The sequence below is a fragment of the Indicator indicator genome, chromosome 1, assembly GCF_027791375.1.
Source record: "Indicator indicator isolate 239-I01 chromosome 1, UM_Iind_1.1, whole genome shotgun sequence".
Taxonomy (NCBI): domain Eukaryota; kingdom Metazoa; phylum Chordata; class Aves; order Piciformes; family Indicatoridae; genus Indicator; species Indicator indicator.
In genome coordinates this window covers 122177581-122202012 of record NC_072010.1, presented here as the reverse complement: position 1 = coordinate 122202012, position 24432 = coordinate 122177581, and the positions used below count along the sequence as shown (strand labels likewise).

Genomic DNA, 24432 nt, shown 5'->3' with positions numbered 1-24432 from the left:
GTTATGAGACATATAAGGCAGAAAAGCAAAGAAAAAAGTTTTGTGTGATTCTCTGTTCAGTTGAGTCACTTTAGTACTTCACACTTCTAAGAGAGGTGGGATTTGCTTTGAATTTGGCAGTTTCTTCCATTAAAAGAAATGGTGTTTTTCTTCAGTATTTGTGATGTATTGAAAGTAGTGAAAAGGATCCTGTAATGGGTTGAGTACAAATCAAGTTTCTCAAATCAGTAAAACAGAAAATATTTAAAGCAATGGAAGACACTACAATGATTTTTTTTTTCCAGATTTAAAATAATGCTTATTGCTTCCTGGAGTACAGGAAAGAGCATTAAAATACTCTACATAAGGAGGAAGAAAATCATGTTTGGCTGATGTTACATCATGGCTACTGAAATTAATTTTTCTAATTAACTTTAAAGAAGTTACACCCATGGCCACTGTAATCTGTATATCTACGTAATCTAAGAAGAAGAGGTAGTTACCTTTGCAGATTTTGGTTTAATTTTTCCTTTTTCAGGAGAAATATTGAAGTGAGCCATCTTGTGGAAGCTGAATGTTACTGGAAGCAACTCAGATTCATTTTTAAGTGTGCATAGAACTTGTGTTTGTTCACCCAAAAAACAGTCCATAAACTTAAAAACTGGTCCTGGATTAAAAGTTAGTGTGACAGGAATCCCAGAACCTGTCAAAGCTAACTCCGTGGGCCGAGGATGTTTCACTGCATTAGACAAACACAACAAAATGAAATCTCAAACAGCTGTTAGCTTACAAATAGAAGTCATAGAATGGCTTAGGTTGGAAGAGACTTTAGAGCTCATCTACTCCAACCTCCCTGCCTTGGGCAGGGACTCCTCACAACTAGACTCCACTGCTCAAGGGCTCATCCAACCTGCCGTTAAACGACCACCCTGGGCAACCTATTCTAGAGTCTCACCACCCTTGTACTGAAGAACTTCTTCCCAAGATCCAGGCTAAGCCTGCTCTTCCTCAGCTTAAATTCATTTCTCCTATTCCTACCGCTAGACACCCTTATGAAAAATTCCTCTCCAGCCTTCCTGTAGGATCACTTCAGATGCTGGAAGGCAGCTATATGGTGCCCTCTGAGTTTTCTCTTCTCCAGGCTGAACAACCCCAGCTCTCTCAGCCTATCCTCATAGTAGAGGTGTTCCAGCCCTTGCATCATCTTTGTGACCCTCCTCTGGACTTGCTCCAACAGCTCTGTGTCCTTCGTACAATGGGGACACCAGAACTGGATGCAGTATTAGAGGTGAGGTCTCACAAGAGCAGAGTAAAGGGGCAGAATCACCTCTCTTGCCCTGCTGGCCATACTCCTCTTGATGCAGCCTGGGGTACAGTTGGCCTGCTGGGCTCTATGAGCTAGCTCAATATTGAGCTTCTCATCAGTCAATACAGGCTCAGGGCTACTCTCAACTCACTCTGCACCCAGCCTGTATTTGTGCCTGGAGTTGACCCAACCCAGATGCAGGACCTTGTACTTTGACTTGTTGAACCTCATGCAGTTGGCACTGTGTGAGTCATACTGCAGTTCTATAGTTGCAAAATCAAAATAACAGAATAGAATATGATTTATAATGCAGTTTTCTATAAAACTAAACACAGAGATGTTTAACTACAATGGTTGTCAGGTAACATATTCCCTCATTAAGGAAACTAAGGGCAATCAAATATTCACTTGAAAACTCACAAAACCAATATTAACAAAGTGCTGGTCTCTTGCAAAGGGCTGAGTTTGGAGGGGTTTTATGTTCTCCAAATATTTACATTTATAATTAGGTTCTAGATGTTCACTACCCACAGTTGTATCCATGATACACACAATTCCCTCTATTCTCTCCTGCTTTTTACCCACTGATCCAAGAGGTTTTGGTGCTAAAGTATTAAAGATGCAGTCTATAAAAACTTATTGTTTCCCACAAAACTGCTAAGATTAAGAAAATATTTTTTTAAATGAAGATCAGGATACACAGTTTCAGCATCTTTGTATACATTTCTGATGGTGACTAGACATTTTTTGTAGCATACTTGTGATCTCTGTGGCACCATCACTGAGAGTCTGCAGATAACCATCTTTATTCCCAGCAGCTTCGAATCTCAGAAATAGCACATAATCTTGTTTCAGTGCTGAGTCATTCACTCCAAAGTCCCTCTTAAATATTCTGTAAGAGTCACAATCTCTAATTGAAGATGGGAAAAAAATTAACAATAATTTAAAAAAAAAAAAAAAATCAATGTCACAACAAACAAACCACCACATCCCAACCCATAAAAATACACCAAGGCTTACTTTATTTTTCATCAACTAGTCTGGCTTCTTTGCTGTTGGTTACAGCTTGAAAAAAATGCTTTTCAGTCTGCCTTTCAGAAAATGGAACAGTAATAAATGTAAGCTCAAAAAAATATGAGAATATTCCTTTATGCTTAATTATTTTTTTTTAGTGGAATGAAAGATCTCCAAAATGTTTCAGTCACTTGCTGATTAAATACATATTCTTTCATAATGCTGAACATATATAGTGTTTGTTTATAAAATAAATCTGCAGTCATTAGAAAGACACTTAATTTGAAACTGTAAAACTCTCTCAACAATCCTGAGATTAACCATATTTAATGAGAGCTGCAAAAAGTTACTTTGGCAAAATCTAATAAATTTTTCTTCTCACAAAAAAAGTTCAGCCAACTGTTAGTAAAATACCTCCCAGATTATCACTTCAGACTTTGCTTTCTCATTTGTAGTACCATGCCAAGCATTTTCTTTTAACACAAAGAAATACATAACTAAAAAATACCCAATCACGAAGGCATTAACTTTCAATTATTTTCTCTAACACAGTCCTTTACAGAACACTTTAGATCAAAGTTCATGTGTGTGTGTGTGTGTGTGTGTGTGTGTGTATGCATGTGTCTAATTTGGATCACTCACTCACCTTGGAGTAAAGCACAACGTAACCAAAGATTTTTCGTAAGGTTGCAGGGTTCCTTGATTGGGAATGCACAAGATCAAGGTGGAAACATCTACATCTCTTGTTCTGTTTTTGAGGCTTAACTCTTGTAAAACAGCATCTGTACTCCTCTGAAGTTCTGTCCCCTAAAACAGAATCAAAATGTGAATAGTTCAGCCTGTTCTGCTTCCCCATTTCTGTTTGGTTTTGGTTTGAGGTAATTTTTTTCCCTACAAATGCATTTTTTCATGTCTTTCACAACAAGTAGAAAGACACAACAGAAGTAACAGCACTGACACAGTGTCATATCACATGCTTAATTAATCAATTCCATGTAAATGCTTTGAATTCCCTTTTTTAAAGATGATGCTCACTGAGATGATTTCACTCTCTGAGACAAATAAGTGAAACCACATCTTAGAATACCAAAATATATTTTGCTTACTCCCACTAAATGCTAAGAAATCTAGGAGGATTTCAAGCAAAATGGCTCAAAAAAAAAAACCAGCAAAAGAAAACATACTTAAGATTAAGATGTCACATCGTGACACAGAAATCTGAAAAACTTAATGCCAAGGTTAAATTATAGTAGAAAATTTGTTGGCTGGACATAAGTTTCAGAAGGCCTATTGGTCAAGAAATAGTATGGCATAGTACACACTACAGACGATGATTGTTGAGAAGCAAGAAATGAAAAAGCAGAAATGAAAACAAGTTTTCAACTAAAATAAAAATCAGAACAGTTTCTTACCATCTCTCCTCCAATGGCATTGTCTTCCAGTACTGCTACCCAGTCCATACACTCAGGACTTTCATTGTATAAACATATTTGTTCAGTTTTTGAAGATCCAAAGTAAACTGGTCCAAAGTTAACGCATTCCAGTACATTTCCACAAGGCACTCCTAAAACTTTAACAATTTGTTGAACTACAATAGCTTGGATCTGTACTTCAGCACAATCACGACCTTCCAACTCCACTCTGTCAGTAAGAGTAGCAAGCAACAATGGGTAATGCAGAAAAGAGTAAGAAATAATCAGTTTTGGAGAGGGGGAGGGTAGAGCATGGGGTGAAGAGAGTGTACTTAACAGCGTGGTACCTAGCAGAAATATTAACCGTCAGGAAGAATCACACATTACATGGTGGAGTTTTGAGGAGTTTTTTGAGGGTTTCTTTTTCTAAAATGTTTGAAACAGTAGGAATGGCATCTCAAGAGAATCAGAGATGTCCCAAGATGATACACTGCTCTTGTTTCTGAGCATCTTTGTATCTAGATACCAGTTCTGGCATATACTTAGTATAGTTTCCCTCGTGTAACTGGAACTAGAAGTTCATCTGAATAAACGTAAAAGAACTGCTGCTGTTCCCACCTGAATGTTTGATCTTGACAATAGCACAAGACACCAAAAGGACCATACAGACATTGTACAAATTGGTTATTAGTATTCACAGAATCACAGAACATTAGGGGTTAGAAGGGACCTCCAGAGATCATTGGGTCCAACTGCCCTGCCACCTAGGGCAGGCCACACAGGAACATGTCCAGGCAGGTTTTGAAAGTCTCCAGAGAAGGAGACTCCACAGCCTTTCTGGACAGCCTGTTCCAGTATTCTGTCACCCTCACCATAAAGTGTCTCCTCATGTTGAGGTGGAACCTGCTGTGTTCTAGCTTGTACCTGTTGTTCCTTGACCTATCCCTGGGCACCACTGAAAAGAAATTGGCACCTTAATCTGCACACTCACCCCTCAAGATATTTATAGATGTTGATAAGATCCTCTCTTAGCCTTCTCCTCTCAAGACTAACCAGGCCCAGGGGAATAAAGCACAATTTTTTTCTTGTTGCACAAACCAATCAAATTTAGTAATCTAATTTGCTTCTCTAATAGAATCTTTTTTATAACCTCTGAGCTGAAAAAAAAAATTAAAATTGTTTTGAATAGTCACATTTAACTACACATGGGATCTGGGAGACAAACTCTAAATATCTTCTTTTGACTGCTGAAGGACAAACAGGGGATTTTCTAATACAGAAATGAAACCTGAAAAGGAAAAACATTAGATCACTCTGATAATAATTTTATTTGCTCATAAAATGTCAATGCTTAGAGGACAAGACAAATAAAAATAACCAAAACTGTACTGTTCCTCCAAGTCAAATAGGTAAGACTTTCAGTATTACCCTGTTTATTTAAATACAGACACATGCACACCTGTATACACATATTTATATATTTGTGTCAGGCTTGACAAGGAAACTAAAGATTTCTTTTAGTCTAAAGGAAATAGCAATGACTAATAATAAATGTCAAATTCACTCTGAGAATCATGTAATATTTAAGGCAGAAAGTGAGTGAAGGATAAAACAATCTACAAAAAATATGAACTGGAAGAACTGAACTTTAAGTCATACACCTTAATAACCTAAAAGCAAACCAGCAAGCAGCCCAACTACATCCTATTCACTAGTATAAGAAAACAGGATTTAAAAGGACTTTCCAGATTGGTATCCACCTCTAAATTCTGGCAATTCCTAAAAAGTCTGTATTCACCTTTTGAAGACAGATAAGGTAGGCATTTAAAAAAATAATCCATTCTTAGAAGAGTTAATGGTGGCAAATAGATTCCCTCCATTTAAAATAAGAAACAAAGGACTTCATAATGTTTCTGAGATTCCTGAAACACAAAGCCAAGAGGAAAATAATAAAGTTACAGAAACTGAAAAAAGTAAGGCACACATATATAGAAAGATAACAAAAGCTCTTGGTTAGTTGTATAGGATGCAAACATCCCTTAGAAGAAAAGGCTGAGGGAGCTGAGTCTCTGTAGCTTGGGGAAGAGGAGATTGAGGGGTGACCTCATCTTTGTTTATAAATATGTGAAGGGTAAATGTCAGGAGGATGGAGCCAGGCTCTTCTCAGTGATGTCCAATGATAGGCCAAGGGGCAGTGGGTAAGAGCTGGAACATAGGAGGTTTCACATGAACGTAAGGAAAAACTGCTTCACTGGGGGGGTGACAAACACTGAAATGGGCTGCCCAGAGAGTCTGTGGGACATTCAAAACCCACCTGGACGTGTACCTGTGTGACTCACTCTAGGTGATCCTGCTCTGGCAGGGGGGTTGGACTGGATGATCTTTCAAGGTCCCTTCCAACCCCTAACATTCCGTGATTCCACACCATTATAATTTATGAGAGAGCTTTAATAACATAGCCAAATATACAATCAATGCATCACTGTTCTGTGGAGATAATCAATTCAATAAAAATAAATGCGAAAGACAATAACTGAAACCTAGGGCACTTAACTCTTTCAGGTAATATTTCATAATAAAGACTAGAATTAATAAATGATAAAATTATTATTTAGAGAGCTGTATTCCTTCAGTCATGCACTCACTTTAACACTTCCTTGATGATTCTGGGTACATCTGTGCAGAGATCCACTTTAACCATCTTTACAGATTTCGGCTCTACGATTCCACTGGTAGGTTCTATGTTAAGTGGGACAACCCCATCATATGATACTTTAAATCTACCTACAAGAATAATAAAAGCAGAATGTTACAGCACATGAAGTTATAGATGTAATTTCTTCTCTTACACATTTGGAATTATAAAACACATAACGCAGAAATTCACAAGCAGTACATTTTCCCATTGAAAGGGGAAGTGGAGATAATCTTTCTCAGAGTAGATCATTACTTCCAGGATTTCTTTATTTAGCACACTCACATGTCCACTGACACTAGGCAAATTGTGACTCTAACAGAAAAGGTACCCACATTCCAAACAGAAGTGTCTGTATAATAAAGCAGCTGTAAGTGAACTTTTGTGAATTGTGGGCTATTTTATACACAGCTCTAGGCAACTAACACAGCTAGAAAGCTAAGTGCATATTGCAAGGAACAACAGTTTTCATTATTTGGTATGTATTTTGGTATATTGCAGAAGAGACCAGTGAATAGTTCTAGGCTATAAAAATATTTTTTTAACATGAAAAAATGTAATGTATACTTAAAGAGCAGCACTAATTATCTGTTCACTATAACACAGCAAGAAATTGTTTCAAATATTTTAGAAATAAAATGAAAGCACTGTTTGACCTCAGATGACAAATAAGCTCTGATATGAGATCAGAAACAAGAACAAAGGACTCATTGTGTGCATGGGATGACATGTGAGATGCAATCCTTGAGTCACAGGCTCAATACAGCACTTCCTACTGATACAGTTTACATGCTCCTTCTTAGTGCAAGCCTCATTATTACACTTTACAGAGCCTACAGAAATACAGACTCAGTAGCTCTTATTTTGCCTATCTTCAATACATTCTCCACTGGCCATCTCTTTCATTCTCATTTTCCCTGTGTCCATGCATAATGCAACAGAGTTTGTAACTAGAAACAGTTTCTACACAACACAGGAAATTTCACATTGTGCAAATAAGTTGTACATGCATACTGAAGGTAGGTCATCTCTTTTTAGTATTATTATTTAATCAGAAATCCACAAAGAACTTGGTATGTACAAGTAAGAGTTGATTAAACAAACTGACTATTACAGCTTCAAGTTGAGATCACTAGAAAAAAACAGAAAACTTTGCTTTTTGGAAAAAAAATAAAATAAACAAAATTCTGTTCTAACTAGACAGCCTTTTTTATTTATACATTGCAACCTATCTCTGTGTTTCTACAATCATGTAGTTGCTCTGGATACAATATTTCTTTTAGAAATCTATGAAGCTAATGTTCACACAGCCTCAGACCAATACAAATAAAGATATCTTGTCACATAATAAACAGCTGTACAAGTGAGGAACAAAAATAATTAACTGCCCCAAATCTGTTCCTTGAAATTCATCATAGTTGTCACCCTACTTCTGGAGAAAGGTGTCTGCAACTGAAAAGGAAGTCAGATAGGATACTTGGAGCATATAAGCATTCTTATGCTTCATTCTCCATGTTTCTTATACTCATTGAAAGGGTCTCTCAAGGAAGGTGAAGGACAAGCATGGTTTGAAACCTGTAGGATTTCAAAAACTATAATAGCAAGCTAAAAGACCCCCCCCCCATTATCTTTTTATAACAAACATGATTCAATTCCCACCCTAGAAGATTTAGCTCTGAAAGTTCACAGAGTGTGTAGTAGTTTTAATAGACACCTACTGGGATCACAAAATCTTTAATAAAGAGAAAAAAACAACAGCAGTCTTGATTTGCTACTCTTTGTGTGGGGGATAGTAAGCCAGTAAGCAACTGTTATTTTTACATCTTTCAGATGGGTCTCAAAAGTAGAACATTTCTATAATTTGGCAAAGATCTAAATTAATTTTTCTTCCCCAGGTGCAAATAGAAGCAATGGGCCATTCATACCACCTTTAGCTGCAATCCTCATAATCTTCATAACTCCGAACTTCAGTCAATTTCTATCGGCCACTGAAGTATTAACTTACTTAAAATTACATTTTCCAAGGAAATAAAACATTTTTATCATATAATGCATACTAAATATTTACCTGGAGATGATCCACGGTTAGCAATACTAATTTCTTTACTAATTATTTTACTGTTTGCAATCACTGCACCAAAACTAATCTCCGACTCAATTTCCAGAAAACAGCAAGGGATTAATCTGCAGAGAAAAGACATTATATTTGCCCAAAAGTTGAAAATACCTTAGTTTTTGTTGGGTTGTTTTTTTTTTAAGAAAGAAAATAAGCATTCCAATGGAAGTTTTCACAGAATCACAGAATGTTAGGGGTTGAAAGGGACCTCGAAAGATCATCTAGTCCAACTCCCCCTGCCACAGCAGGATCACCTAGAGTAGATCATATGGCAAGGCATCCAGACACATTTTGAATATCTCCAGAGGAGATTTCACAGCTCCCCTGGGCATCCTGTTCCAGTGTTCCATCACCCTCACAGGAAAAAAATTTTTCCTCGTGTTTCCATGGAACTTCCTATGCCTTAACCTCCACCCACTGCCCCTTGTCCTGTCACTGGGCAACACCCAGAAGAGCCTGGCTCCATCTTCTTGGCACTCACCCTTTACATATTTACAAACATTAATGAGGTCACCCCTTAGTCTCCTCCTCTCCAAGCTAAGGAGCCCCAGCTCCCTCAGTCTCTCCTCATAAGGAAGATGTTCAACTCCCTTCATCATTTCTGTGGCTCTGCGCTGGACTCTTTCAAGCAGTTCCCTGACCTTGAACTGAGGAGCCCAGAACTGGACACAATATTCCAGATGCAGCCTCACCAGGGCAGAGTACAGGGGGAGGAGAACCTCTCTCAACCTACTAACCACTCCCCTTCTAATCCACCCCAGAATGGCATTGGCCTTCTTGGCCACAAGAGCACATTGCTGGCTCATGGTCAACCTTCCATCCACTAGAACCCCCAGGTACTTTTCCCCTTCATGGCTCTCCAACAGGTCAGTCCCCAACCTATACTGATACATGGGGTTGTTCTTTCTCAGATGCAAGACTCTACACTTGACCAGGTTGAATTTCATTAAATTTCTCCCTGCCCAACTCTCCAGCCTAAGTCTCACTGAATGGCAGCACAACCCTCTGGTGTGTCAGTCGCTTCACCCAGTTTTGCGTCACCAGCAAACTTGCTTTCAGTGCCCTCTGTTCCCTCACCCAGGTCATTAATGAATATATTGAACAGTCGGTGTGGGGGGATTTCAGCTCACACTGATACAACTGGTCCCAGTACTGACCCCTGAGGGACTCCACTAGATACAGACCTCCAACTAGACTGTGTCCCATTGACCTTTTCTCCTAGTTCTCCTGTATGACCATAGTCTAAAACTCACACTATATTTTTAGAGCTAAGCAACATAGGATTCACTAGCATCCAGTTTTGCTAATATGGACAATTACTATAAAATCCCTTATATAAGTAGTTCAGTAAGCAAGGAAGACATGAAGAGTAGATATGAACTTGTCTAATGTTGATGCAGAATTCTACATTATCACAATTTGGAATTAAGCAAAAGAATCCTAAACTCTTTCTAGGATCTTAGGGGGCTATCATCCCGATTGATTTATTCACCTGTTGCTCTGGAATAACCAAGCCAAAACCAAAAGTAAACCAAAACTAAAAACAAGACACACCAAAAAAAAAAAAAAAAAAGACAGAAGAACCCACCAATCTAATTTTTATAAGTAAACCTTTTTTTTCCCAAGGCAGCTGACAGATTAATTACACAGCCATAAGTGGCATGCATTAGCAAACTTTCAACAAGGTTAAACAGCAATTAGTAACAGCAGCATTCAAACTTTCGACCATCATACCCAAGCAGAGGGATATCAACGAAGTCATCTTCTATTAAAAGACATAGTCTGTCTTGAAGATCTTCTTCAGTCTCGGGAAAATATTCCACAAAAGCTGTAACTTGAAGTCCAGATGCAACAGGTTTTTCTGGATTTTCCACAATCAATTTAAACTGCAATTAAAAACAAAAACCCCCAACCAAACAAAATAACAACAACAAAAAACCCCACATAAATATTCTTTCTAAGCTGTCATACATTTCTAGACTAAAAACATATACATGTTGCTCATTTTCAGATGAATACACAGATTGACTTAAAATTCACAACCAACTTGAAGATATGCAGGATTTGATAAAATTTCTCTTCCTATTTACTGAGGTTGATTGACTTTTTACAGTAAAAGAATTAATACTAAGCCAAATGACACAGAACAATTGGTTTAGCAAAATACCATTTGTAGTCTCTCCAAAGGGGCTCTAAGTTTTTCCTACCAATAAGCCTTTTGAAGCAACACGAAATTAAGTCAGCTATTAGTCAATACAGAATCCTTTTAGCACTTGAGAAAGTAAGGATTAATTCACAGTCCAAAGAAGCAATAAAAGGAGACAGCATAAGAGTTTTCCCTGCGTCTGACTGACATTCAGCTGTTGTCAACAGGAAGTCTCATTATACACTGAAAATCTGCTTGAAAGGCCCTTGATACCTCCAGTTTTGGGGGTCAAATGAGAGAGAAAAACACAGATGCTTTTATTCCCTGCACATCTTTCCTTGAACAGAAGATACAATTAACATAGCAGCATGTAGTGGGAAGTCCAGTCATTCCCACATTCTTAGGAAACCCTCACAGCAAGGTCTAGAGCTTCTCCTGTGTTTCATTCTCCTTACAATTAGCATCACTACACACACTACTTTTCTGCTCTCTATGTCCAGTTTAATTCATGTTTATTACTAAATGAAAGTCACTCCAATATTCTTTAAGTGTTCTAATTTGTGTCTGATATATGCAAACACCTACTTTACTACCTGTTGATTCTCTTGTCTAAGCATCTTCTTGTATTCCTTTAAGATTTTCTTAGTATTATAAACTCTCAGCTAGAGGAAATTTATTATATGACATACATCATGACTTGATTTTGAAAAATAGTTATGCTTTAATTCTAAAGCATGTAAAATTTCTCTCTTCTCTAAAGGGAATTAAACAGACAGGCATATTCATTCTATACAAGGGAAAAGGAACATAGGTTACTATGAACTTTTACTGACACTTAAGGAGAACTGCTTTATGAGCTAAATTCCTTGAAAGGCATTTCTTGGCCATGCACTATGATGGCTCAAGGAAGGTTATTTTTTTCAGTTCTCATGCTCCATTAATGTAATGCCTCAGAAAATTTACAGATGAATCATACACTTCAGAGTCCTGTAACCATAGATAGCAGCATAAGGTCTGAGAATGAGAAAGGGCAACAAAACACACCTTCCTGGAACTGAAGTGGAATATTTTTCTCTAGCTCTAATACTGGTCAGCACAATAGCATTCAAATACTTGGCAAAAAGCATAAGGTAGAGAGGTAAAACCTCATTGAGTTGTGATTGAATAATCTTTTCCCTTCTAAAATTGACTCTGCCATTTCACTTCTGAAGCACCTGAAAAATTGGTAAGGATGATGGAAATTAATAAAACAGACTAAGCACAGCCCTACCAAATCAGGCACTCTCAACAGTGTCCAGTTCATTCCCAAAGCCTCCTGTTACAGTGCAGTAACAAAATCAAGCTGTCTACATCACACAAATTAACAAATTTTAGGCAGGGGCACAAAATGCTTACACAGGGATGGTCACTCTTGTTCTGAAACAGAAAGGCTGACTACTGAGTGAAATTATCCAATGTACCTCCAACTATCTGACAATCATTTTGATGACTAACCTGGAATTTATTTGTAGTTTAAGTCCCTGTGAACACAAAGCAACATCAGCTTCTGTTCAACTCCCAGTGCCAGTTCAACATTTTGATCCTAATTTTGACATAATTAGCAGATAATAAACAAGCTAGATGAAAGGCAAATATAAAACTACTAACCACAGATGGATTTTGCTGGACCCACATAATCTACAAGTTAAAGACTAGACTGGTTGGAAAGATGTTTATGCCTTGAAAAAAAATGGCTAAACAATGATTTTTCAGGAACTAATCAGATGAACAGCTCATTTGAAGTTGCATGTGAGAACATTTTTCAAGTATCATAGAAAAGAGACCTACATGTCCCCACAAGAAAGCAATAAACCAGGGCTGGCTACCTCCTTTAGGACTGTCAGACAACCTTGGCTTTAAGAACTGTGTCTTATTCTTCCCTATTTATTCAGTTACTTGACTATTTAATTTCCAATTCACTTGGAAATTCCAGTCAGTCTCATAAGCTGCTGCAGCATCCATGGTAGCATTTTCCGTTTGCAGTAGATGAGTGCAGACAGGCATTTACACCTGCCTAAGCAGCCTCTGACACAGGACCTCTGTAGCCAGGCAAAACCTTATGAAGAGACATCATCCAACAAAATTGCAGAAAATAAAAGACAGCACTTCGAGATGCATTTTTCTTTTGGCAACGTTCTGTATCTCAAGGAGGGCCTGGTAAGTACCAAGTGAGTGGGCTGCGTACCTCAGGGCAAGCCCAGGAAGGAAGGATACAGACCCACGGGACTCAGGCCTGGGTTTTCGCATGAGGTATACCGTTATTCACGCGCTGTGGAGTAGTGCGAGGTGCTGTACAAACAGCCCCAGAGCCGACAGCTGACTTGTAGAAACAGACAGACCCCGATAACGCTACACCCGCCCGCACGGGCCGCGGAGGCAGACGCTTCCCTTCCGACCACCCCTCACCTGAGGCCGGTCCGGCGGCAGCAGCTGCAGACGACAGCTCTCCACCCGCAGGTTCTGGACGCTGAGCGCGGCGCGGTAGCGGCCGCCCGGCACCGCGTCCCTGAAGCACAGCTGGGCCGGGGCGATTCGCACCCCGGCTACATCTCGCCACCCACCCGCCATGGCCGCCGCTTCGCCGAGGAGGCCAGCGCCTGGAAACGGTCGCTTAGCAACGGACGCATGGTGCTGATTGGAAGCAAAAGAGCGGCTGTTCCAAACCCACCAATCGAAGGAGGAGAAGCGGGGTAGAGGCGGGGCGACCGGCTCCGCTCGGAGTGGGAGTTGTTGGTGGTGTCTGGGTGTCTCCGGCTGCGCAGTGTGGTTGCCCAAAGTAAGGGTGTTTTAGCTCAAACCTGCAGCGTAGCGTTCCCAAGTGCTGAGTCTGCCCTTCTACACCCACACACTGCTCCCTCGGCAGGTGCAGGGGTCCTGGTAAACAGAGCTATTGGAGTAGGTGGAGGGCACCAGGTCGGGTAGGAGCTGTGGAGAAAGAAAATCCCCAGACCCACTGGTTTTTGTAAGTGCACCAAAACGGCCACATCCCATCACCCTGCATTAACGAGTAAAGAGATACGTGAACCGATGGCCCCCGTGGGGCTCAGGCTTGTCCAGCACGGTCCCTTTTGCGTGATCACCTGCAGTGTTTCCCTCCTGTGAGTCCAAACAATCGCCTGGGACAGTGAAGAGTAATAGAAACGGATGCTCTTTCTGCTCTAGGTTTCTTACAGCAAAGATGGATTAAGCTGAAACAAAAATGGCCTGATCTTTCTTCCGGGCATGAAGGCGCAGTCTACACGAAACCAAAGCAGGGCAATAGCACCCCTGTTTGTCAGAGGGAAGCTCAGTGTCTGCAGTGTCAGCAACTGCACTAATCATTCATTGCATGCATTTATGGAGTGGTGAAAGATGTGTTCCTGTTCTTTATTCAAATGCCTTCTTATGTTGCAATCTAAGTGTTAAAATGAAGTTGACAAGAATCCAGCATCTGGGCAGACTTGGAGGATAATGGGCCATAGATGAGATGCTGGACATAGGAGCTAACGATGTGTGCTTGCAGGCCAGAAAGCCAATCACATCCTAACCTGCATCAAAAGAAACATGGCCAGAAGATCAAGAGAGGCCTAAAAAATATCTGATCTGAAGAACGAGAAACCTTTGAAACTTTATACAGACTCATGCCAAAAAGTCTCAAGTTCATTATTTATCTTACTTTTGCTTATTCCTTAGTTTTCACATTAAAGTAATGTGGAAATATTCTCTCTGATCACACATTCCAGCACTTGGAAACTCTTGAATTCAGAAGTGAAATAACTGGTTCAGGGAAAGAATCAAATATGTCATTTGTTACGTACTATTTCACAGTCAACGGTCAGTCATAAATATTTTTTCCCATTCCCCTGAGAACTGTGGCAACATCGTGGTGGGTTGACCCTAGCTGGACACCAGGTGTCTGCTGAAGCGGCTGTATCACTGCCCCTCCTCAGCTAGACAGGAGACAGAACATATAACAAAGGGCTTGTGAGTTGGGATGAGAACAGGAAGATCATTCACCAATTACTATCATGGGCAAAACAGACTTGAGGAGTTTAATGTAATTTATTATGAATCAAATTAGAGCAGGATAATGAGAACTAAAACTAGATCTTAAAACACCTTCTCCCCACCTCTCCTTTCTCCCTAGGCTCAATTTTACTTCTGAATTCACCTCATCCCCTGCAGCAGCGCAGGGGAACCAGGAATGGGGACTGCAGTCAGTTCATTACGCATTATCTCTGCTGCTACTTCTTCCTCAGGAGAAGGACTCTTCACACTCTTCCACTGCTTCAGTATGGGGTCTCTCCCATGGGAGACAGTTCTCCATGAACATCTCCAATGTGAGTCCTTCCCACAGGCTGCAGTTCTTCACCAATTGCTCCAACATGGGCCCCTTCCGTGGAGATCTGTTCTTCAGTAACAGACTGCTGCAGCACGGGTCCCTCACAGGGGCATATCTTGTCAGCAAACCTGCTCCAGCATGGGCTTTCCACAGAGTCACAGCTTCCTTTGAGCACATCTGTTTACTCCATCATGGGGTCCTCCACAGGCTGCAGGTGGATATCTGCTCTATCATTAACCTCCATAGGCTGCAGGGGGACAGCTTGTCTCAACATGGTCTTCACCACAAGCTGCAGGGAAATCTCTGCTACAGCACCTGGAGCATCTCCTCTCCCTCCTTCTTCACTGACTTCAGTATCTGCAGTGTTGCTTCCTTTACATATTCCCACTCCTCCAAGCAGCTACAGTTGTGAAGGTTTTTTTCTGCCTTCTTATGTTGTCTAAGTTTGTTGTCACAGAGGTACTACCACCAATGTTGATGGGCTCAGCATTGGCCAGCAGCAGGTCTGTCTTGCAGGTGGCTGGAACTGGCTTTGTTTGGAGAAGGTTTCTGACAGATGCCACCCCGGTAGCCACCACCACTACCAAAAACTTACCATGCAAACCAAACACAAGCATTTAATATTTTAGCAAAACCATTAGAAACAAAAACTGATTATATTTTTTTCATTTCATTTTAGACTGACCTTACTGGCGTACAAAAGAATCCTTGGAAGATCCCTGACCTTCTTCTGACCTTCCTAGTGTTCTACATTCCAATATGCTTCCTGGACAGGTCACTAGCCTTCATTCTGCTAACTGAGATCCATATGGGGCTATATCATAAACCTGACCTGTGAAACAATCCAGGGTAAAAGCATTCATACATGCATTTCTTTTCAGGTGTCATTGGAAACAAGTTGTCTTTAAGCAAGATAATTTCTTAGCTTACCTTTACAGCACTACGTCACGAAGAGTTGAAGCCACACTCTTGAGAGAGTGGTAACTTTGTGAGTGGGGGCTGGAGCATGAAGCAGAGACAGAATTTTTAAAAAACAATTCCATCATAAAAGAATTAGTAGCAAAGAAACCTGACCTATTTTCATTTGATTTGATGTAGATATATCCACAGAAAATTTTCATCAGTTAAACTACATTTTTCAAAAACAAATTTTAACTGTGATTTAGCATGTGTATAGAGGAGCCAACTTCTCCATTAAGAGAGTCCTTATCTCTCTGGAATAGTTTGGATAGGCTTTCTTCCTCTTCTGCAAGCCATTATATCCAAATGCTTAATATTACCATCATGATATCTCATTATGAAACGATATTAGATAATTGACTCTGCTTCTTCCTTTCCTCAACATAGGCTGGCTTCATAACAGTTTTTTATTAGGCACCTAATAATCATCCCCAAAGGGAAAACTGCTTTGTTTTGATGACAGAATACTTTATAACTAGTGCCAGGGTACAAATTATGTATATTCTTTCTCCTTTATCACAAAATCATATAAGCACATAAAAAATTCACAGAATCACAGAATGTTAGGGGTTGGAAGGGACCTCAAAAGACCACCTAGTCCACCAGAGCTCTGGCAGGGGAGTTGGACCCAATGATCTCTTGAGGTCCCTTCCAACCTCTGATATACTGTGTGATACTGTGAGTCATCTACTAGATCAGAAGCTCTCACTCATCCAGGAATCTCTAAGACAAACAAATCCCTTCAGAAAGTATTCAAGAGGGTAGACAAAAAAATCAGCAGTTGAAATTGTCATAAGGGTGGCTTATTTGTCAGTAATGCAGGAACTAGAAATGTCAGTTGTACATGAGATAATTAATTTGAATGAACTGTCACTCATGGTTGCTGCAATCTGAATCCAGAGGAACTGTGATTTGAACTGTGAGTGCTGACCTATTTATTCTGTTTCAGGAGGAATAAATATCTGCAGAATATACTAGAAGGAAATAGGGCTACTTACTGATAAAACAAATAAATTGTGTGTGCATTTTTATATCAGCTTTTAGGAGTTGGAAACACGCTCCTAATAATGATGGCTAATAGGATCTATTCCTTTGCATTTAATCTTGCAAATCACTAGGCTTAATGGAAAACAAAAATGTTTGAAATGGCAGATTTGGGCTCTAATTCTCTCTAAAGGTCTCTTCACTAAACAAAGCATTTGTGAGAAGCAGAACTAATGAAGATTTTATTGGGCTTCTTTGCTCAGTGAAACCATCAGTCTTCACGAACCGTGTAAGATCTGCCAATCCCTGAGATGTCCTCCCCTCTCAGATTGCATTGAAAGGAGCAGGACCAAAATGATTTTCAAAAGTGATTGACAGAGGGATTGTCAGTTAGACAAGGCAATCACAAATGGCCTTTCTCTCCTTCCCCTGCACCCCCCCACACACACCTTTTTTTTTTCTTTTTAGAATGACTCTGTAGAAATTGGGAAATGGAAAACCTGTATGACAAATATACACAATCTCCATTATTTAGCAATATGGTTCAGGGCTCCAGGAGCCACACACTGAGCTGTTCTATGTATGATATGCAGAGAGCAGAAGCAGAGTGATTTTAAACAGTCCAAATAGCCTGAGTAGGAGAGAAGTCACAGTCCTACTGTAACACAAGAACACTGATTTGGGGACCAAGGCTAATACCAGCACATTGAGCTAAGCTGAGTGTTTTGGTCTTGCAGTTAGTCCAAAGATTTCAGCACAAAGGTACAAATGTGCCCTTTGTCTTCTGTAGTCTGCTCCAACAGAAACACTTTCTACATCTGGTATCTTTTTTAGTCACAGTATGTGAAAATACCCGTGTTCATGAAAACTTTAGTAACTCTAAAAGCATTCATATCCACTTATGAATTTCCTGTGTTAGAAAAATATAAAAATTACTGAGTAGAAAAAAAAAATCATTGAACCATACTGAGAAACGTGATGAAGAGGTACATTTCTAAGATGGGCAGATCATCTCTGATCAAAACAGAATATTACTCTGAAGAAACTACATACACATGGATAACAGGAAATTCAGAGAAGGGATATTTCTGAAAATCTCTCATATAAATCAGGAGTTCTTTAACAGCTATCTGAAGCTTTCAAAGACTACATAAATTGTGATATTTACCATGCTGAACCCCAGCAATATACTTTCCAGACATCAAGATATCAACAGCTATTGGCATCCATGAATCAATAACAGATTTCCACTATACACAACTGAGATGTATTTCCTAATGTTACTAATGGTGGGATTCCTCTAGCCAGATTTCTCTGACATAAAATCAATGTCTAGTCTTAAGTTTCCACTATGGTTAGGAGTGACATAAGTATTGCCAGAGGTTGATCATCCTCCTCCCTTTACATGGGCATTTAAAATAGAATTCCATATATCACATTGGCTTTAGGCATGTCTTCTGCTATCTAGTTAAAAACTGAAGAAGCTTTTTCTTAGGCAGTAATGATAAAATTATTAAGGAGCATGTTCAGATATTATTGAACTTATTTTCTTTTGCCTGAAGGCTGAAAATTACTGCCTAATCATTTTGTGGTACAGTTATGTGTATTTTTATTATATATGTATCTTTTACATTTCACTTGCCATTTATCCAATTTACTTCCTTAGAGTCTAAGTGCTTAGTAAGATAAATTAAATTTGCATTGTGATTGTCTGGATCATCAGCCCCTGGTTCTCAGCTTTTTAGGTGCTCAGCTTTCTGACCTACTTGATGTTTTTACTCCCTTGACTTAAATTACAGCTGGGAACCATTACCAAATAGATATGTCTATTTACCTTAAAAATAGATATGTCTATTCACTTTAAATGCAATCAGACTGTGGTTTGGTAAACCTTCTATGGTTACTCATTGCATTATCAATCCACTTTACCTGAAAATACTATCTCTAGCCCTCATGAAGGTCTTCATAGTTTGTTGCATTATACTAGGAGACACCATTTGTCTTCACAAGTTGAAAGTTACTACCCAGTTTAGCTGGGTCTTTATCCAGTGATAGCCTTGAAAATCAATAGCAAAGCTTCAGAGCTGCACTAAATGGGAATAAGGATAGAATGTATCTTGGATGGTATAGAAGATACATACCCTGAGGAATTCATGCTTCTCAATAGATTAATGATGTATTGTCTAAATCTATGCTTTTTACACTAAGTTGGGTTTTTTTCAGATTGCTATTTTAACATTTCGTTAAATACTAGGCAAAAAAGCAGAAAAATGGTCAATCACCTGACCTCAAGTATTCCAGTCATTATTTTATATATCACTCTCCTAATATTTCTTGTTCATCTTAGTCTTGTGTTTATGTACTTTTCTTCATTTAAGGGTTTCTCCCTTTATCTAGTCACCTGCTATTTTTAAATGCTGCAGTCTACATTTAAGCTGTCTATAGTTACTTTTCTTAATTCAGTTTAATATCCTCTCTGTACTGGTATTTTGCATAAAGCAGACATTAAATTGATTTTTTTCTCACTGACATCCATTTCTCTTGCTGACTGCTCATATCAACACAGAGGTTCCACAGGTCTTCAGCTCCTCTTTTCAAAACACAGTACATTCACCTTATCAACACTATAGTTTGCCTGCAATCAAGTGGCCTAATTTATCATCTACAGATACAGTATGTCTATTGATTACGGTATTATTAGATCTGTTTGTATTTTAGGCTACAGATGATGGACATTTTGCACTTTCTAACCTTTCCTAGTCTTAGTGAAAAATATTTAATGTACTAGATTATTTAAAAAAAAAACAAACAGGTTTGCAGGTAAGACACTCACTGAGACTCAAGAGCTGGCATTTTTTAAGCTCAGTAATACCCTTTCCTTCAGCAATTTCATTAAGCACCTATACAGCATACCACAAAATTACATTCATCAGTGCTGTAAGACAAAAAGAGAAACAAGCAATGCATTAAAAAAAAGGCAATTATCTGGAGGGAATAGAGGTCACCAGCATTACCAGTCTTGAAGGCTGTTCACACAGAGCTAATGGTTTGGGGAACTATTGAAAGCTGAATCTCATTTCTTCACTGCTTATTACTTTCTATTAACTGAAGAGGAATCCACATTCCTGAAATTACAGAAATTGTCCGAGATTAATTCATAGATGGCACAAGTTCCTGTATCTTGCAGGTGATGAGGTCCTCTCAATAGAAAGCTTCCATCACTGCAACATCACCTCTCATAACAACTCTCACCTTTCTATCTTGCTAATGGCTCACTGGAAAACGGATGTAAATGAAAGCTAAGAAGTGCAGACTAAATACCATATGAGGCAGAATAGTAGAAAACAGAAGAAAAGCTTTGCCCAATCATGAAAAAAGCACACGTGTTCTGCTTTCGCAGCGTCTGTGGCCGAAAGGCCTGTGCCTCAGCGGCCATCCAGACGGACGTTTTATCCCAGCACAGCAGGTGGTGCTCAAACCACCCCGGCTGGGCAGAGCCTGCAGACACAACCAGCCTGTGCTGCCTAACTTCATAGTCCAGTGCTGGCCCAGCCTTTAGGTAAACCACACTCAAAACGTTAATGGAACAAGCCATGGTGAAAGCCTACTTTTACTTAATGAGTCAGCAGCGTGCCCAGGTGGCCAATGGCATCCTGACTTCTATTAGAAACACTGTGGCAAGCAGGAACAGGGAGGTGGTCATCCCCCTGTACACAGCACTGGTGAGGTCACACCTGGAGTATTGTTTTGGGCCCCTCACCATAGGAAGGACATTAAGGTGCTGGAGTGTGTCCAGAGAAGAACAAGGCTGATGAAGGGCCTGGAGGAGCATCTGAAGGAGCTGGAGTTGTTCAGTATGGGGAAGAGGAGGCTGAGGGGAGACCTCATTGCTCTCTACACCAACCTGAAGGGAGGCTGGAGTAAGGAGGGGGCAGCCTCTTCTCTTTGGTGTCAAGTGACAGGACTAGAGGAAATGGTTACAAGCTGCACTAGGGGAGGTTCAGGCTGGGTGTTAGGAAATATTTCTTCACAGAGACGGTTACCAAACATTGGAATGGCCTGTCCAGGGCAGTGGTGGGGTCACCATCCCTGGGGGTGTTCCAGTGGCGTGTAAACCTGGCGTTTAGGGATATGGTTTAGTGTTGACCCTTCAGTGCTGCGTCGAAGATTTGACCGGATGATCTTCAAGGTCTCTTCCAACTGGATATATTCCATGATTCTGTGATTCTGTAATAATTTTTCAATATGTATATGCCTAAAACTGTAGACATGAAAATATTAAAACACATTACCGCGATGATGTCACCTAAAGAATTGTTTTCTTTCACCCAAAGAACCATCTGCCTGTGTGCTGGCAGATTTCACATCTTCTGAGAGAGGACATGGTTTTATTAGCTGTATCTGGGCACTGTGCGGCCTCTTTTGCAGGTCAGCAAGGGCTATGTGCAGTCTGAAAATGAAAGAGGTTCCGAAAACTTTACAGCTGCTTTCCTATAAATTGGATATGCCTGTATCCCTGAGATCTAACTACTTACATATTTGGTGAAAGAAAATGTGTAACAACATTATTTGCAAGACCTCTATGGATTCCTAGGAAATAGGAATTCCTAAGTTCTTACTGGACATCATAAATAGCTAATGATGGATGAATGTAATCTCACATGCAAAAGACATTTCCAACTAGAGAAAAAATCCCATTTAAGAGGTACTAATGAAATTTGGCAGGCTAATATATACTTTGATCATAGCTTGATGAATCTCTTACAGAGAGCAAATCCCAGCATCTTCTAGCACTCTGATGAAAGGAGATCCACTTCTGCTCTCATGAGTCCTACTTGGCACTGCAGTGATGGACCTGCTCTGGGAGGACAGGAGAGGGAGTGAAGGGAAAGAGGAGGAGGAAAGGCAAACACAGAAGTCTCTGTTCCTGCTAGATACAGTCAGGCACTTGTGTATATGGATACACTGTGAGCTACTGTTGTGTGACATTCTACTAGTTGTATCTTTTTTAATAAAACATTACCCTTAGCAGTGTCTGTTTCTTATGTCTCCATGATCTGCGTAAGAGCCAAAGTACACTTTCTGCAGTTTTCTTGATAAACATTTCAGGGTCTTGAATTTTTTAACTAAGCAGAGTGTTTGAGGGCAGTATTTTTATTCTCTTCCCCACTCTCAACTGTTAATGAACCTTGTTTCAAGATTTGTCTTTTGTTTTGTAGAAATCAGCGGTCTGCAGACCACAACTCTCCATCAGTCCTAAGAGGAGGCACTTAGCTGAGCCTGTCAGCCACAAGAATGGTAATGCACTAAGGATTTGTATGCATGACTTATTTCTCATTTATCTTCCCTTGCGAGGCCTCCCAGCACTGAGAACAGCAGCACTAAGCTGCAGAGATCAAGAAAGCTACTATATTTATGACAGTGCTCTTCTTCTCTCTGTTGCCAAAAGAGTGGTCAGATGTCACATAGCACTTTACACAGCTGAATTCTATTAGTGCAGGATTTTTATATTTTCAGGCGTATTCTGAAAATAAATTCATCCACCCAATCCCATTATCTGTAGAGGAAGTACAACAACATTTTAATACTGATTTGAAATTCACTATATTTGAATTGTCTGCTCATATTTCATAGTGGCATATTTAACCCAAATTTAGCTTTCAGCAACTGCTGGAACATTTCCCTGCAAGTTCTTACCCACAGGGCTAAAAGCCAGACTACAAGGTTTTTCAGGTTTCTTGCCAAAGACACAATAATAATCTCTTTATGGTAATACTGCATAACTCCTCCATCATCCTGTAATACCTTCAAGGACTCCAACTGCCCACAGTATATTTAACACATCTGCTACATCTTGCCACAGATTGTGAAGCATTTCCTGCTAGTCAGCAAAGTTGCTTTTTCATAGTTGTCAGTGGCATTTCATAATATTTAAGGAAAAAAAAAAAGTCCTGTGATCATCTAATTAAACTGTCAACAATATAAAAGCCTTGCGATTTGCAAGATCTAATTGCTTCTGTAATTAGCTGGAGTTGTACTAAAACTGATCCTTCAGAGAAACGTCCTGTCTTACTACCAAGATCTCCAGTTCTGACATGCTTTGGTTCTGACATTCTTTGGCTTGTTCCAGTATCTAATTGTCCTTATCTTCCCAGTGGCTCATTCACCGTAGTGTCCTTGATCAGGGTCCATCGTTCATGGACTCTATGTCTCTAATGTCAAGATCCATCGTTGCAAATAAAGATGCTCTCACTAGTATATAGGTAACCAAGGACACTACAAGAAGGCTTATTTACACTTGAATAGTAGGTGGTTTTGAGTGATTTGCCATTGGAATGGGCTGCCCAGGGAGGTGGTGAAGTCACTGTCCCTGGAAGTGTTTAAAATAAGACTGGATGAGGCACTTAGTGCCGTGGTTTATTTGATTAGATGGTGTTGGGTGATAGGTCAGATCTTGATCTTGAAGGTCTTTTCCAACCTGGTTAATTCTGTGATTTTGTGCACAAAGAGCTAGATTATTTAACTGGCAGGTTTGCGGTAGATTGAAGATGCAGTTTTATATTCACTGCAGTTGCCTCAGTTTTTCCTAGATTGGTATGTCTGGGTTTAAAACAGTACAAAAAATAAGGATGGTGGCATGAAATGGACAAAAAGTTACTGGACATTGACAGTTCACAGTTGCCTAGGAATAAGCCCTTGACAGCTCACGTGTTTAGTGTGGAAGGCAGTGGAGCACTCTGATCTAGGGCACTGACTGCTCTGGTGTTACCTGGGAGACAGAAGGAGAAAGTGAAGGAGTTTAAAGAGGCATGGATAAGACAACCAGGTACAGACCAAGGCCTTTAAATGATATCTAATAAAATTGATTATTTCATTTTCAATATGACCTTTTGTTAGTTATTGCTTTCTCTGTTAGCTGTAAGCCTCTTAGCTCTCTTTCACAAACTCACTGTTTTTAGATCTGTCCCTCCATGGATCACTTTGCAAATTTAACTTTCTCAAGTTGTTTTTTTTTTTTTTTCTGCCTGAGTTACTCTGTATCTTCTTTCTTCCTTTTGATTTTTCTAGTTTTAAGATTTAATATTTGATTCACTATTCTATATTCACTTATAATCATTCTTTCTCATTGTCACTATTTTGACAGTTTTCTTTTTTGTTCAGCAATTTATCTCATATGCCAGCCTGCCCAGAGCAGCATTTTTTTGATTCATTTGTTTCCCAGTTATTTTTGATCTTTTATTCTCTTTCCTCTCCATGACTTAGCCTGTGTGTCCCCTGCTTTGTGCTTTTATTGTATTTGTATCTTTTTGCTTGTTCAGCATCAATGACTGGAAGTTTCAAAGGGCAGAAATAAATAGAGGCAGCTTCTGTGCTGAATGGAATGATGTCAGCGATACAGCTTCTGAAAGCACATTTCATTCCACTGACTTGCTAACAATTAGGAATCACAAAACAAATTG

The 24432-nt window shown here is 39.6% G+C and overlaps 1 protein-coding gene across 1 annotated transcript in view; it reads right to left on the bottom strand.

The window, feature by feature from the left end:
* Window positions 1–15302, bottom strand: part of CFAP47 (cilia and flagella associated protein 47) — a 286222-nt gene extending 270920 nt beyond the window's left edge. The window contains 10 exon segments of the mRNA XM_054395813.1: window positions 483–718; window positions 2044–2177; window positions 2946–3106; window positions 3712–3940; window positions 6357–6495; window positions 8475–8600; window positions 10258–10408; window positions 13114–13338; window positions 13506–13632; window positions 15214–15302. Coding sequence (XP_054251788.1) covers window positions 483–718; window positions 2044–2177; window positions 2946–3106; window positions 3712–3940; window positions 6357–6495; window positions 8475–8600; window positions 10258–10408; window positions 13114–13338; window positions 13506–13632; window positions 15214–15302 — 1617 coding nt within the window.
* Window positions 15303–24432: the final 9130 nt, after the last annotated feature.